At 41.4% G+C, this 16,629-nt stretch overlaps 1 protein-coding gene across 1 annotated transcript; it reads left to right on the plus strand.

The window, feature by feature from the left end:
• Positions 1-4,332: 4,332 nt before the first annotated feature.
• On the plus strand, positions 4,333-15,660 carry LOC134883019 (sodium-dependent neutral amino acid transporter SLC6A17-like). The gene is made up of 12 exons (XM_063911104.1): positions 4,333-4,637; positions 7,706-8,147; positions 9,945-10,102; positions 10,926-11,052; positions 12,226-12,407; positions 12,484-12,594; positions 12,679-12,920; positions 13,477-13,669; positions 13,752-13,944; positions 14,113-14,272; positions 14,370-14,532; positions 14,949-15,660. Exons 2-12 carry the CDS (start codon positions 7,865-7,867, stop codon positions 15,354-15,356), a joined length of 2,220 nt encoding a protein of 739 aa, XP_063767174.1. The 5' UTR covers positions 4,333-4,637; positions 7,706-7,864; the 3' UTR covers positions 15,357-15,660.
• The last annotated feature ends 969 nt before the right edge of the window (positions 15,661-16,629 follow it).

The raw sequence follows: 16,629 nt of genomic DNA on the forward strand, positions 1-16,629 counted from the left end.
AGACCATCTGGTGAAGTTCTTCTGTAGACTGTCACATGTTCCACTGCAAACCCAGCAAAGCAATCTGCCACCCAGTATAACGTTGGTTTAAGTCTATAAAGAACTGTGTTCATGCTTTAAATCTCTTCCTAATATCCTGGACCATTTTTTGTCCTTAAACCAAAGCATTCATCCATCATTGTGTCAACTAAATTGTGCTTGTATATAAAATGGTGTCTCTGATTGCTGTTTGTTCACACCAGATAACAAACAGGAAGAACACACAGACATGCTTTTGCTACATATTTAAAGTAAGATAAATGTGTAATTCACTAAGGCCTGTAATATGAACTCACTGCAACATGAAACCTTCATTATATTGCATTAACAGATAGGCGTTTCATATGATAGTAACCATGAAAAACAGAAAGGGATGCAAGGTTTTCTGTTAATGAGCTGTCAAAGGGGAAATCTGCAAAGGATTAGTGAGGGAAAAAAACAGCTTTTAATGAGTTTCTATTTTTGTTCATTGCATTAAGGTGAACAACCTGACCCACTGCACCCCTGGCGTTCATGAGAGACAGACAGATGCTGAGTAACAGATCTGTCTCTGCATTTATGCACAACAACCAAAAGACAACTGATCCCCCACCTGTCTCATCTAAACCGGTATCCAATGTTCTATGAATTTCGCTGCCATGCCTGTAAACAGTTAGAGCCATCACACTGTGTTTCCTCACTTCACCGTGTGTTGGCTGTTGTTTATATGCATTACACTGTTCATTTGTTATTGTATGTGCATTTAAAGTCTCCTCATATGGTTTAAAAAAAATACCTGTATAGATAAACACACTCTTAAAAGTGTTGTTGCCACGTGGCAGAGCACTGCAGTGTGTTTCTAGTCCAACATGACCCACTTTCTGTTATGTCTGAACACCTGCAGCATGGGCCCTTGCACCGATGCACTCTGGGTAAAAGGAAAAGCTACAACAGTGCGGATAAGAGGAAAGCCACATTTGCTGGGAGTTTTTTGACAGATGTAAAATAAGTTATGCATGAATTAAAGAGCCCTATAAAAAAATTCATAGGGGTATATGAAAAGTATGAGCATTTATTTTTACAGCTCTGCGTTAAAAAAGTCAGTGATGGAGTGGTTTGGGTAATGACTTAATTAATCATCCCATGCATTGATCACAGAGAGCAATGTGGACTGAGAAATGTAGACATCAATGGCTTTGACTCATCTGTTCATATCTATCACAAGTGGTCACATTCACTTGCTTTCTATTGCAGTGCAGATGTAATTACGTTTGTTCAAGTATTCAGTATAATGGACTAGATAAGCTATAGCACAGAGGCCAGTGCAGAGGGAAGCTTTTTTTAAGGAGCTGAGAGTGACCCAGACACCGCAAAACACAAGTAGAGAAACACGAGGGAGGAGGGGGAGGAATATAAATGAGACTGGAGTAAAGGAAAAGTACTGGGCGGATGTGGCGGTGCAGATGCAGAATGCATGAGCGCACGTGAGTGGAAGTGGGCGGGTGGGGGGAACACAGAAAAGAAGAGCGGGTGCTGCAAAGCAGTGGGGAGACAATGTGAAGTTAGAGCGACTGAAGGTGAACAGAGGAGTGGGAATGTGCAGAGAACGGGTGCTGACGTCAGTCACCAAGGACCATGAGATACAACAACAATCTTAAAGGATATTGGAAGTGAAGATTCCAGAGAGACTTCATAAGAGGAAGAAGGACACTGCGCAGAGAGACTGAGACAGAGAGCAGAGAAAAGGATGCTGATGCTAAAAATACATTTGTAAATAACTCCCAGCCTGGAGACCTTGCCAAAGACAAATGTTAAAGACTGTGAAATCAATTCAAGAAATACTGTCACTCAAATTTTCCTGGGCTTTAGTTTACATTTATGCTGAGATTATTATTCATGCTTTCAGTGTTCACTCTTTGGATGGACATGTCAGTCTGTCCATTTTTATCCTGATATATTTGCAATTGTTTAACGAATGGCCATCAAGTTTCGAAAAAGAGGATGGATCCTACTGACTTGATAACCTCCTGAAGGGTTTCAACAACTGAAGATGTTTCCCTCAGGTTATATCAAAATAACTTTGGTGATCTCGATGACATTCACATGAGCAGCTATACTTTGCGCTTGTGCTAATAAGCAAATGTTATGATGTTAACATACTAAACTTAGATAGTAAACAAGGTAAACATGGTAACATAACTATTTTCAGTATGTTAACATTTGAATTGTCTGACATTAGCTTTAGCATTAGCTGTATTAACTGTGCCAAAGTGCAGCCTCACAGAGCTAATAGCATGGCCATTAAAGAAAGTGTGTGATTTGTGATAATGGGCTTAGCAAACAAAATTTACTTGACATCTGGTGCCGGGTTGGGTGCTGACTAAACAAGATCAGATCTCTGGGGTTTTACCAAAACTCAAACTCTGCAGATTAGCACAACCGTAGCAAAGTTAAAAAACAAAGTTTTAAAAAGTATGTGCAATAATTTCTAGTATGAGTAAAGAACATAAATAAAGTGAGGGCAAAACAAAGCTGCAGCTCCTCAAACCCAGATGGGATTTTTCGGTCAATTGCTAACTAGAGAGGGCAACAGCATTGTGGTACCAACAGTCCCACAGGCATGCAAATCTGCTGATGCAGTCTAAATAAAACCCTAGAAAATTATGCAAGAGTATCATTGAGTGACACCACGCTCACTTAGCAGATGCCCCGCAGCAGTCGAGGCTGCTCTGTGTTAATCAAGAGCAATTGCTAGTTCTTCGTGGAGGCAGATTTTGACCTTTAATTTGCCTTATTGTTATAAACCTACATTCTGCCTCAGCCATGTCCTCCATTTTCCTGTTAGAGACTTCAAGTCAGACAGTTTCTACCAAGAGACGAGGTGAGAATAAGGCTGTTGAGGGTAAAAGTGATGTGACAAACTTTTACAGATGATTCACTTTACACTTCTAATACACAGAGGAAAGATAGGAAACACAGTTTGACGATGAATCAGTATATGAAACAACCACATATAGTATTTGGTTTTACTGTAACAAACTCTATCTTTTACCTACAGGATCCCGAAGAAGAAAATATGTCACAAAAAAACATAAACTTATTTAACTTAAGGTAACATGATTGTGAATGTTGAAAATGCATGTTGTTGCTTTCAAAGGATAAAGAAATCTTTGGATAGAGGAATGCAGAAAGAAAGTCGGGAGATGGGACAAAGTCAGTCATATGATGCTGAGGTTGCTGTGGCAACTATTCCCAGCAGTCAGCTGAAAGAAGTTGCATCAAAAGCGTCAGCGAGCAACAAGCAGCTGTAGAAATAGATCAAACGGACCAGAACCTGAGCTTGCCTTTTATGCTACACTCTGGGATTTAGCCTAACCATAGACACATTCTGAACAACATCACAAGGCATCACAAATGCAGGAAAATGAGCTGTAATTCAAAAGTATGTGGATGTCTTGTCAAACTGAATACATGCTTGTTAAATAGGATTGTGTCCCACAAAGTTTAAAGCCACTTAATTCCAAATGTTTACTCCTCTATGTTCTTTATCGTCCTTTATATTAAACTAACTATTCAAATGATCAAAGACTTTATTAGACAAGTAAGGAAAAACACGCCTGATTAAGACTTAGGAGGCAGGCATGTGAACAGAGGACCAAATAAATCCATAAACGGTTAGGATGAAAAATGGCTCTTGATGATATCTTCCTCCTCGATCTTGATGGTATTAAAGAATATCCTGGTGGAGGGGGCATGATTTATGGTCCTCTGGATCACCGTGTCTGCTGCACCGTGTCTGCTGCACCGTGTCGCTGGGAGATTATAAAGAGAGTTAAATGTATATTCACAAAGGAAATTAGTTTCTGGCCCAAGACAAAAACATTATATTAATGTAATTATTGTCCTAGTAGAACACCCTTTTTAGAATTGTGAAGTACTGCATTCATTTGGCAGTTACTTTTCAGATTAGTCTGCTTTCATATATATAACACATATGATATCATCAGTTTGGGAAATATGATGAAAAGAAAATGTAACTAAAGCAGCTTAAATAATCCCATCTTTGCCCACTATATGTTCAACATTAAAGTCCTACTTAAATGCTGATGCCTCAATAGCCTCACCGTTCCGGTTACAACAAAACCTCAACACTATGTTCGTTACCTTTAGACTATACGCTGTGCTCTTTTCTGTATCCTGGCAGGCCGTGTTGAATGAATTTTTTATCAATTGAAATGACGACAGCTGCGTCAGACCATCACTTCCTCAGGTAGGAGTGGATAACCTTGACAAATCCCTTCTTCCTCTCTCAGTCTCCCACCTTCTCGTGCACAGATGCTGCGATGGCCGGAAGTCTCACACGACAATTGAGTGGCAGGTGATCATTTGTCATTGTTGGTAATGAGCAGCACTTTGTGCGTCACGGTGCGTCCCGAGCTCTCCACCCTGCATGTTAATTGTGGGCAGAGCAGCATGTGATCTTCCGTCCTCCAGTCCCGCTCAGTTAGTGCCACACCGACTCACAAGTGCTGCCCGGCGGATGTATTCATGCCTACACACACATTTTCTAGCGTTCATGGTAAACCCCGGATTTTGGTTATCGCTGCTAACGACTGACGGTGAGAATTTTCTTTATCCTAACATCTCTGTGCATTATTTTCTTCCTAGGTGTTATCACCTGTATTTAAACATTTTTGTACAGTGCTAATTGCTGAAGAAAGTTCACAAACAGCTTGAAAATAGTTTAGAACGCTTTGTTTTGACTCATGTGAAGTTAATGTACAATATGCATTGTGTTTGAAATGTGGTCCAGCTTACACAGAGGTCATAGATTTATCGTCTTTGACCTTGATTTGGCGTTTTAAAAGTCGTTGCATTACTTTTGATGAGCTCCTTAATCTGAGAAAAAAACACAACTAGATATCAGCATCAGCACCAGATGTGTCACCTCGTGTCCAAACGAGTGATCTGTGCTAATGTTGTTCAGTGAGGGCAGGTCTACCCAACCTGCAGCTGCTCTGTTCAGCTGCATTTGACATTAAAATCGGGTTTTAAAAAAAATGTGAAACAAGTACAAATCAATGTCCTAATGTTTGGATTTTACCCTAGTCCAGGTCCTTTATTTCTTAGAGTTGTGAGATCTTATTGGGTGTTGCCAGTAAAGTAGGTATGGCTGGTTGTTATAGGCTTCAGGCATTGAGTACTTTGAAATATCCAGTGTTACAAAATGACTGTACACTAACTGTGGTTCAGACTTGACTTAAGAGGCTGGAAGTCGGCCAATAATCGATGAATGGTAAAGTCTGGATGTTTAAAAAGGACTGATTACGAAGGGCAAAAAGCCTTATGATAATCTATTAAAATAGAACTGGCACTGATATTTGAGAGCTTTTGTTGAACTTGTGGTCTAGTTGGTTGAAAGTTACCAATGTGAAGTGTGATTTCACACTGGTGTGAACACGGTTTTTCTTTTAAAAGTCTTGTGTGGCGATAATCAAGTGCAACAGAAGTCCCCTGTCATTCAGTTGTGTTGCTTTCAATACACTCTGACTGCAGCTTTTGATTACGATGTTTTGGTTAAAAGATGAGGCGATGAGTCATTAATCGATTAGTTGACTGTCAGAAAATTGATTTTTGTGTTCGATTAATCATTTCAGAGATTTTTCAAGCAAAAAAAAAAGGATTAGCTGCTTTTCTTTGTCACATTTTACAGGATATTTGGGGGTTTTGAGTTGTTGGGATGCAATTTGAAGACAATCTTTTAGGATATGTGACATTGTTAGATTTTTTTTTCTGGCATTTTATTTATGAATCGAGAAAATAATTGTAAAAAAATTGAAATAGTTGTTGTTGTCCTCTCCAGAAATTAACAAGATTGTGAGGTCACAACAGAAGATGGCTGCATACATGAACAACTGATTACCTGTATATTGCCAGCATACATTATTTCCTAACTCAAAATCCTGAAAATAACTGTTCATTGCACTCTCCGCTGCTACTGTTACATTTGTGTTCAGTAGGCAGAAGGGAAGTAATGCATGTGGAGGTAAAAAAAACGATGCTGGAAAAAAAACATGTATGATGAAGCATGCAACATCATAAATATAGAGGGTTAGATAATTAAGCAGGTTATATAATCAGAGGTTATACAGTGTTTCAGTGTTTATTTCACTGAAAATGTAGATCTTTCACAAAGAGAATTTTGTGATCTAAAGAGTAAAAAACATTGCAATCATACCCAAGCGTTTTTCTTCCCTGTAAAGAGTATCACTACCAATATGATATAAACTACTCTTCAACACTGCCAGACCTTTAGACCTGGGTTCATCAGAACTGTGTGTTGATGGGTGTTTTCCAGCAGGATTACTCGCTGGGTGTTTTCGTATCTCAGCGTTGGCTGGATGATGCAGTCGCTGATTGATATTACGTGTCTTGTATGCTGTAGGATGGGATTGAATGACGAGACAGAAAGACATCCGTTGGGGCTTTACAGTTAATGCACAGAGGATTATGAAGACTTGTGAATGACCATGGATTATTGCATCACAGGCTCATCTTGACATGCAGAGAGGGGGAAATCTGTTTGGGATGAAAAATACATAAATAACGAGAGTAAATGCACATTCAGAGCACAATTTATAAAACGATTGGAGCATTGTGACTGACAGGAACTGTGGAAGTGTTTGTTTACATGGTGGAATCTGCAGATAGTTACAGAGTTAGTTTTAGGTCAAAAGTAAAAGTGCGTGTTGTGACTACAAGGGTTTGGTCTCATCACTAACATTTCATAGAGCAGCATCTATTTTCAGCCCCTGAGCTTCCTGATTTCTCCAGTCAGAGAATCATACATTGTGAGGTAGTCCGTTGTTTCACTCATATTTGCCTCTGCATGTGAAACTGAGTTCACATACCCTAAGCTTTGCAGTTTTGCATGCCAGTGGACGGCAGATTTTTATAATGGAGAAATGACTCACTCAATAAGTAATGAGAGCCTGCACAGGGGCTCGAGCTGTGGATCAGGAGAACACATGACAGCACTTCATCCAAAGCATCATGTTCACTTCCTCCATTACGTTTGGGTTGAACCAACCACTCCCCGAGAGAGGGGTGAGGCTAGATGTCGCAGCAAGGCTTCAGAGGATTAGGGGATTTAAAAGAGAGAAAAAGCTTCACTTAAGTTAAGCTTTGCAGAACAGGGAAATGAAATAGAACAATTTGCAGGATTGGGAATTTTTCTGGAACCAAAAACATTGCATGAGAGACAAAGAGATGTGGTGGGGAAATTTATCTTCAAGTCCCAGCTGAGTTTTTGCTGAAAGAGTCGTGTTAGGTTAACTCTCAGGTTTGACTGATGGTCTCCTGTCTTTCTGTTGACATCCTTCATAGCTCTGGAGAGGCATAACATGTGTTACAATCCTGTGTCCTTTTTCAAGCCTAACCAAGCACTAAATTGAAAAATAATTGTGTCAGCAACTGTGTGAAGTTATTTAAGGATCCCAGCCACAAAAATGAAGCTTCAAATTACTATGCATTCAATGGGCCATGACAAGGGCCAAAACCTAAAGTTATTTATTTAAAATGAAGACTTTTTGTCCAATTATAGAAGATGATTGATTGAAATGGTCTTGACCGTAATGTCCTTGAAAAAATCATTTTCTATTTGCCCTTTCTGTTTTTTCTCATGCAGGACTGAGGCCCAGAGCATAATATCCGTCGTTCCTCAGCATCTCCCTTATAGCTTCATCCCTCCACCTCTTCTCCACTCTCTGTATCACCTCTTGTGTTCCCACAAGGCTCTCTCTTTCTCTCTCCACCCCCACCCCTGTCCCGACCCTCAGCCTCCCTGATGCCGAAGAACAGCAAGGTGACGCAGCGCGAGCAGAGCAATGATCACGTCACAGAGTCGGTGGCTGACCTGCTCGCACATGAGGAGCCATTTGACTACAAGAACAGCTCCCTGAACGTTGGAGGAGCCCCCGGCAAAAAGGTCCCGCAGATAGAGGTGCCTGAAAATGATGGACGTCCCGCCTGGAACAGCAAGCTGCAGTACATCCTGGCCCAGGTGGGCTTTTCTGTGGGCCTGGGGAACGTGTGGCGCTTCCCTTACCTGTGCCAGAAGAATGGAGGAGGTGAGTTTCTGCTTTAGTCAAAGCTGCAGTGTTGACAAGCTATGGCACACAAGATGCTGAGCACATTAACTATCAAAGTACTTAAGTGACATTTTATTCACAGTTCCTTTATTTGTATATAGTGTCTCCAACCGAGGGACTCTGAAATAATCTCAAACAGTGATGTGAATAATATTCAGCTATAAACACTAACGGCATCTCAATTTCCCTTTCATTTTGTTACAAATGTAAGCAGACTAAACTAAGATGGTGAATGTATACCTACTATACATCAGCATGTTAGCTTCAACACATTCAACACAGCTGTGCTGTGTGTCAATTTCAGCTAAGCAGGACATATAAAAAGTAACAAGCAGGCTTGTCAAATAACTAGCAGCTTTGACACAAGTGCTGAGCAAGAATTCAATACAGTATTAGCTTTTTTATTCCCAATCCAAGTCCCTACAGACTAAGCCACTGCTACCACAAATTAATGGTTTAAATCTTTTCCAAATTAGTTCGTCTACTTCAAATGAAAATCCAACTAAATTAAAAAATGATTAGATATTTCTATATCTAAAAGCAAAGTAGAGATGTAAGGAAAACTTATGGAGGGAAGTTGTTATGTGTGATTTGTTGTAGAAATCTTTCAGACATTATTTCTGACATTTGAACATCTGCTCAGCTTCTTCTTTAGCTGTTCACCTCTCAGTTTCCCCAAACCATCACAAAACATGGAGGCAGATTCAGGCCACAGAAGCCAGGAAAGCAGCTGTGCTGTGCAGAAAATGGCGAAGTCTAAAAATAGCTGCACTATTGATTACTACTGTCGGCAGAGCAGGCCAGGCTCCACTGATACTCTGGTAAACAAAAAAGGGTTCGATAAAAAATGTAACTCTATCGTGATAAGGGTTTATTTTGGTCAGGGTTGCATGTAATCTGAGGGGTGCACAGTGTAAACTGTACTAGAGGAAGATCATTGTGTCAACATGACAGACATGCTGCTCACACTGCTCTATTAATGCTGTTATGTTAGATTCTGTGTCTGATTCACTGCATATAGGGAGGATTTATTGCTTATAGAGAAGATAAACTCATACTACCCTACACTACCAGACGAGGCAGGTCATTTGGCCTGATGGGCGGCCATTTTTCACTCTGTAATCGCTGCCTGGCAGTCAATTACTGACACATTAAAGGTCTTTGCTGTTTGGGAGTTATCGCTGTGTGTGCTTCTCTCTCTCATGTGGTATTGCTCTTGCTTGTCATGTATTTTTCTTTTCACTTTAATGTCTGCTATCATTTCTCCCTTGATTGTCGAATATATCACATCTACCTCACGCTCCAGTTATAACCTGTGATGGAGTGGATTCGCAGATCCTGGCAAAGGCCCAGATAGCCTCTCTATATTTAACTTCTCTATTTCATACTCTATTACAGCTTTCTTTATCCGTCCTTTTCACCCACTTTCTTCTCTCTGCCTCATTACTCCACCCATTATTGAATGTGTGCACCGCTGTATATAATTCCTTCTTCTGGTGTATTAATAGTATGTGTTTGCCAGCTCAGTCCCAGAGGATGACTCACCCTTCACATAAAACACAGCTTCACCCTGATTATGGCTCTCTGGATTAAGCTGCAAAGAGACACATTTAGACTTCCATCAAAATTAAAATGAAAGTCAAAGAATATTTGCAGATGGATGCAAGGTCCTTGTGTTTGACAGGAACTGCAAGGGCTGTGCAAATGTCACTGGCATTTATAAAACAACATTTGTATCAACATTGTTAAAGGACAACAAGCCTCTTTGTTTTTCAGGTGCCTATCTGGTTCCCTACTTCATCCTCCTCCTCATCATCGGCATCCCGCTCTTCTTCTTGGAGCTGGCTGTGGGACAGAAGATCCGACGTGGGAGCATCGGGGTCTGGAACTACGTCTGTCCCAGTCTGGGCGGGATAGGGATGTCAAGTCTGATGGTGAGAGCGGGAGAGGCATTCATTTTTATTTTCAGAACACACCTGATAACACTTACTGCCCGCAGATAAGAATCAGGCAGGTTGTCACAGGGGAACAAAGAATGCAGTTAAAACAGAAGCAGATCTAAAGGACAAATGTAATTTGATTCCTTTTTAAGTGAAATATGATTTAGTTTGTCATATACATGTTTTTATCATAAATAAATCATTAAATAAATATGTCCATAAGCAGGATAATGTTGCATTTACATCTGTAGCGACCACAACATTCACACTGCCTCAGGCTCTCTTGGGTTTATGGGAGGTATTGATGTGTTTGAGAGTGAAAGGTAGCCTTTCTTTGGAGTTGCATGGTTGGTGCAGAAGTAGCTATAAATATCTCGAAGAAGATCAGTGTTGAGAACAGAGCGCTTTAATTATTCATGCTTTCCTCAACCTTATTTAGCTGGCGAATGTCCTGGCTGGCATGACTGCTCAGAAGACTGACAGCAACATGGGACATGCACGAAGCATCCAAGCTCATTTGCATACACATTCTAATGTTGTATAGTGTGGTGTGAAGTTTGACATTTGAATTTGAGAAATTCATTTTTTTCCTATCATTTTTCATCTATCTGTCTGTCTGTCTGTCTGTCTGTCTGTCTGTCTGTCTGTCTGTCTGTCTGTCTGTCTGTCTGTTCTGTCTGTCTGTCTGTCTGTCTGTCTGTCTGTCTGTCTGTCTGTCTGTCTGTCTGTCTGTCTGTCTGTCTGTCTGTCTGTCTGTCTGTCTGTCTGTCTGTCTGTCTGTCTGTCTGTCTGTCTATCTATCTATCTATCTATCCAGGTGTGTGGCTTCGTAGGTCTCTACTATAATGTGATCATCGGCTGGAGCATCTGCTATTTCTTCCAGTCTTTCCAGTACCCTCTTCCATGGAGCGATTGTCCAATCAGAAGGAATGGGTCACTTGCCAGTAAGTCAAATGAAATACAAACAAGTAAATGTGTAGTAATTTACGAATAAGGGGTAATGATGTTCAGTAATTGTAATGCATACTATGACCACCATTTTAGTTGATGTGTTAGCATGCATTTGCTAACAATAGGTGCAGCTAAGCTTAAGACTGGATCTGAAAATGACTGAGTTTATTGGTCAAGGAAATAATAAATGCATTCTGGTTGTTGGTCATTCGGTAGCCAGCTCCTGTTTTGTTTCAAATCGACACATTAAGAGAAATTAATAACAGTAGAATAACGCTTTCATTTTAATATCAAGAGTGCGTACAATTTCAGGATTATGTCTGGAACAATTTCCATTTGTGTCAGTGTTATGGTTGCTCTTTTTTAAAGTATCACACAATAATTCCTCAATGGGCCACTATGCTAAAAGCTTTAGGGATTACATCTGTAGTCTCGATCTATCAACACATACAGAAAGCAGACCAGACGAATTGTGTTAACTTCCTCACAACTCTCTGTCACGACTTTTACAGATATAATCTAGATTAAATCCCTCTGCAGTTCATCAGAGCTGATAATAACATAACCCTGGGGCAGCTGAGAAACACTCAGCAGGAGTGTGACTCAGCGACTGAGCTGGCAGGAAGACGGGGAGCATAAACTCAGGCTGAAGGACGCTGATGCTGAAGGACAGACTGTAAAGCATTTCACTGTATGTGTGCTGCTCAAACATCCAGACAATACACTATGATGGAACCAGACAGTAATTAATTTAGCAGAGGCCATCGTGATTTCATCATCTATAATCATCTATAAAGATGTGTGTGTGCATCGGTATTGATCAATCAACCTGCAATGCTATGGGAAGAATTCAACATTTCTGACAAATAACTCAAAGTATAACTATAAGCTTATACTGTGTGTACACTGTAAACAATATACCGTATTATTCATTGGAGGTTCGTGGTTTGCAAGCTAAGTACATAGATGACCTTGTTTAGCTAACCTTACGCCTGAGAAGTTTAAACAAGCCGGGAATTGAGATATTGACGTTGAGCACACACCCATTATATTTCTCCTTCTGCCCATGACATTGAAACCTCTCTTCTGCATCTTCACACCCATTTCTCTCACTTCATTATCACCCAAACTAAATCTCAATCTCCTTCTGTCTGCAAAACATACAGTTGTGGAGCCAGAGTGTGAAAAAAGCTCGGCCACGACCTACTTCTGGTACCGTCAGACTCTGAACACCACCAGCACCATCGCAGAGAGTGGCGGCCTCAACGTTAAAATGACCCTGTCTCTGCTGGTGGCCTGGATCATCGTCTGCCTCGCCGTCATCAAAGGCATTGCCTCCTCTGGGAAGGTAGTGGAGAGGAAGTCACACGTGTGATGAGAAATAAATGTCAGTTTCCTTAATGTATGTTTTCCCACTTTCACAGGTGATGTACTTCAGCTCTCTGTTCCCCTACGTAGTGCTGTTCTGTTTCCTGATCAGAGGTTTAATGCTGAAGGGATCAGTGGATGGCATCGCTCACATGTTCACTCCCAAAGTGAGACTTTCTTCCTCACAGTATTTTTAATACTTGCTGAAAATGCTCCACAGTCTGATTTTTTTTTGTGTGCATCTCTTCCAGTTGGAGAAGATGCTGGAGCCCAAGGTGTGGAGAGAGGCAGCAACCCAGGTGTTCTTCGCCCTGGGTCTGGGGTTCGGAGGAGTCATAGCCTTCTCCAGCTACAATAAGATCGACAACAACTGTCATTTTGATGCTGTGCTTGTCTCTTTCATCAACTTCTTCACCTCCATTCTGGCCACGCTGGTTGTGTTCGCAGTGCTGGGCTTCAAGGCCAACATCATGAATGAAAAGTGTATCGCAGAGTAAGTTCACATCTGCAGAAGCTTTTATCCTTAAGACCATTCACACTGTATTTAAAAATCTTCAAGCTAAAAACTGAAGACCAGAAAAAAACAAAGATCAGCCGCTCGTTTCGTGTGTCTTTTTCTGTTTTTGGTTATGTTCATTTAGGTACTGTACATCTTTACAGTAATATGTATATGTTGCAATGATAAGTAGGCCACACATAATCACATTTTCATTTGAATCATTTTAGTAGTAAAGTTCAGGAGACTGTATCTTCAGTTCATACACTTCCTTTTTCCTGGTGATAAATAAAAGAAAAACAGTTCCTATATGAAACTGCTCACAACAAGGTCTGTGTATTATCTTAAGTAAACAGGTCATCATTTCTGGCAGGAGGCATTTCTGAAAAGTTTCTAATGTATTCTCTTGTTCATTTAAGCATTTTGCAACTAACACCTAAAGATAAATAGCACTACAGGTAAGAGGGAAAAAGGTCAGCTGTCCGCTGTTAGACATGCCCTTTGAAATACTGAGTTTTATGGCCACTTTATCTTTTATATTTTATTTCTGTAGGAACGCAGAGAAGATCCTGGGATACCTCAACTCTAGCGTCCTGAGCCACGACCTCATCCCTCCACACCTGAACTTCTCCCAACTCAGCACATCAGATTACGCTGAGGTATACGGGGTCATCAAGACGGTGAAGGAGGACGGTTTCTCCCAGCTGGGTCTGGATCCTTGTTTGCTGGAGGACGAGCTCAACAAGGTGAGTCTTAGGCATGTTCTGCATTCAACGCTTCTTACACAATGTCTTTCTCCTACTTATTTAAGTGTCCGTCTCCCTGCAGTCCGTCCAGGGCACCGGTTTGGCCTTCATCGCCTTCACAGAGGCCATGACTCACTTCCCAGCGTCTCCGTTCTGGTCGGTCATGTTTTTCTTCATGCTCATCAACCTCGGCCTGGGTAGCATGATCGGCACCATGACCGGCATCACCACACCTGTCCTCGACACCTACAAGGTCCAGAAAGAGCTTTTCACAGGTAAACATAACTGACACAATATGCTATTAGGAGTTTAAACAGGCTGCATTAGTCTTACTCGGAGTGTACTGTACCATTTCATTTTCCATTTATCTTACACTTAGACCAAAGTCTTGTATTCTCCTCAAAAGGTGTGCTCATTTAGTTTCTTCTCTGGGTTTGTTTAAGTGTGTTGCTGCATTGTGGCCTTCTTCTGTGGCCTGCTGTTCGTCCAACGCTCAGGGAACTACTTTGTCACCATGTTTGACGACTACTCTGCTGGACTGCCTCTCACAGTAGTGGTCATTCTGGAGAATGTGTCTGTCGCTTGGATTTATGGCACAAAAAGGTACAACCTAGTACAAATTAGTCGCCCTCAATAAGCGCTTAATAGTGCAAAGAAGCTTGTTCATACCAGTAATGCGTTTCTGATTATTTTCCCCCAGGTTCATGCAGGATCTGGAGGACATGTTGGGTTTTCGACCGTATAAAATCTATTTCTATCTGTGGAAGTACGTCTCCCCATTCTGTCTCATCGTGCTCATCTCAGCCACCGTCATCGAGATGGCCATCATCCCCCCAGGATATAACGCCTGGGTCCAAGAGCTGGTCAGTGTCTTTGTGTGTGTGTCTGTGCATGCAGGCATATGTCTGGGTCAGCTGTCTTCCATTATTTTGCATATTTTCCTGGTAAATATGGTAAGGGCACATAAAAACTCGAACATGGTTTCATGGTGACACTAAATGAGAAGTAAGGTAATAACTAACATTATCCAGATTAAACCTCTGGGAACCATGAACGTCTTTATAGAATGTAATCGACATCCAGCTATTAGTTGTTGATATATTTCCATCTGAAAAAAAGCTGACAAACCAAAAAAAAAACCGCATTGCACACTATTAATGACAAAACCACATAGTCATCTCTGACAGTTTGTACTTAAAGACAAAGATTGTAATCCTCGTACTCCTCTAACCACTAATCAATAGTAGTGTGTTAGTGTAACCTCTGTTTGTGTTTGCAGGCTGAGGAACGCTTCCAGAGCTATCCTCCCTGGGCTCTCACCATGTGTTTCTCTCTCATCGTCGCGGCCATGCTGCCGCTCCCTATTGTCTTCATTGCCCGGCGCTTCAACCTCATGTCGGACGGCTCCAACAAGCTCTCCGTCTCCTACCGTAAAAGCATGATGAAGGACATCTCCAACCTGGAGGAGCAGGATGAGTCCAGGTTTATCCTCGGCACCAAACCCGGCGAGGCGCCACCTTCAGCTCCAGCAGGCCGAGCCTGCCTGGCCCCAGGAGGGACCAAAACCCTAGACCCCAACTCCCTGTCTCCAAACATCTGCTATGGTACAAGCTACCAGAACCCTGTCATCAGCCCCACCACACCGCCTACACCGACCACACCTGGTGCGCCAGAGTCTGACTCTTGATTGCTCTGACGCCCAGTCCTCGCAGTTTACCCTTCAGCCATAAAGTCTCCACCGGGGTCACCGCCAAGTATCCCCACCACTGCCCTACTGACGCCATAAAACTGTATGTAGCCGCCCAATTTATCTGAACACATGCTTCCCAAATAACAAGATCCATCTGCAGCAGGGGAAAAAACAGCAACTCTTACCAGTAGATTAAACACCGAAATCTAGTTGTTAAGAAAAGGTTCTGAGAGCTGATTTTCTTTGCCTTAGTATAAGGATCCTCAGCAGTCACAGCCTTCCCCAACACACAGATACACACATAGACACATAGACACATAGACACATAGACACATAGACACATAGACACACACACACACACACACACACACACACACACACACACACACACACACACACACACACACACACACACACACACACACACACACACACACACACACACACACACACACACACACACACACACATACACACACACACACACACACACACACACACACACACACACACACACACACACACACACACACACACACACACACACACACACACACACAATGTATTGGAGCCAGTTTGGTCCTGCTACTCCAACTGGTTTTCAGTCAGTTCACTGGCAAAGAAAGCTAAGATTAATGTGACTCTAATTATTTTGAGGTCTAAAGCCTCTCTAAGTCATACAGTGTATCCAAGCCAATAAGTCGAAGAGTTAGGAAAGTATAGAAAGCTATTTTCTATTAAAGCTGGGCGATATAGGGAAATAAGAAACTGACCAAATAGCTTGCTTTTCATGCTGCAGCATTATTGTAGGTTTGAGCATTGATGCTTTCACAAAACATTTAAACAATAAGATTGATTTGATTGATTAATAATCCTCAGTAATGATGTAATATAAAATAACTGCTACAACACTCTGAGATCAGAAAATGACACCACTTCCCTTTAGGGTGACCAGATGTCCCACATTTGATTGGCAATGTTCCCAAAGTTAAACTACTTCAGGACACACGCTTTGCTAAAATTGGACTTAATCCAGTGCCTGTGAAGAAAACAAGGAAAACCATTATCAGTTGATACCAATCAAACTGCGTTCACATTTCAAGTGCAAAAAAATACTGCAAATTTCAAGGCAATATTTAGTTTGAATATCACCACATCAATATGATAAATTGCCTAGCCCTAACAGTGTGGCTACACAAGCACCTCTGTTCCGATGTAGCTTGAAAACCTTTCTCTGTGTTGGTTTGTTTTCGCAGGGCTCTGTGTATTG

Source organism: Eleginops maclovinus, chromosome 20, assembly GCF_036324505.1.
Source record: "Eleginops maclovinus isolate JMC-PN-2008 ecotype Puerto Natales chromosome 20, JC_Emac_rtc_rv5, whole genome shotgun sequence".
Lineage (NCBI taxonomy): Eukaryota > Metazoa > Chordata > Actinopteri > Perciformes > Eleginopidae > Eleginops > Eleginops maclovinus.

Coding starts and splice junctions, on each gene's coding strand:
- LOC134883019 (XM_063911104.1), top strand. CDS start 7,865: ATGCCGAAGAACAGCAAGGTGACGCAGCGCGAGCAGAGCAATGATCAC. Junction 13,670..13,751: donor TGGAGGACGAGCTCAACAAG/GTGAGTCTTAGG, acceptor GTCTCCCTGCAG/TCCGTCCAGGGCACCGGTTT. Junction 14,533..14,948: donor ACGCCTGGGTCCAAGAGCTG/GTCAGTGTCTTT, acceptor TTGTGTTTGCAG/GCTGAGGAACGCTTCCAGAG.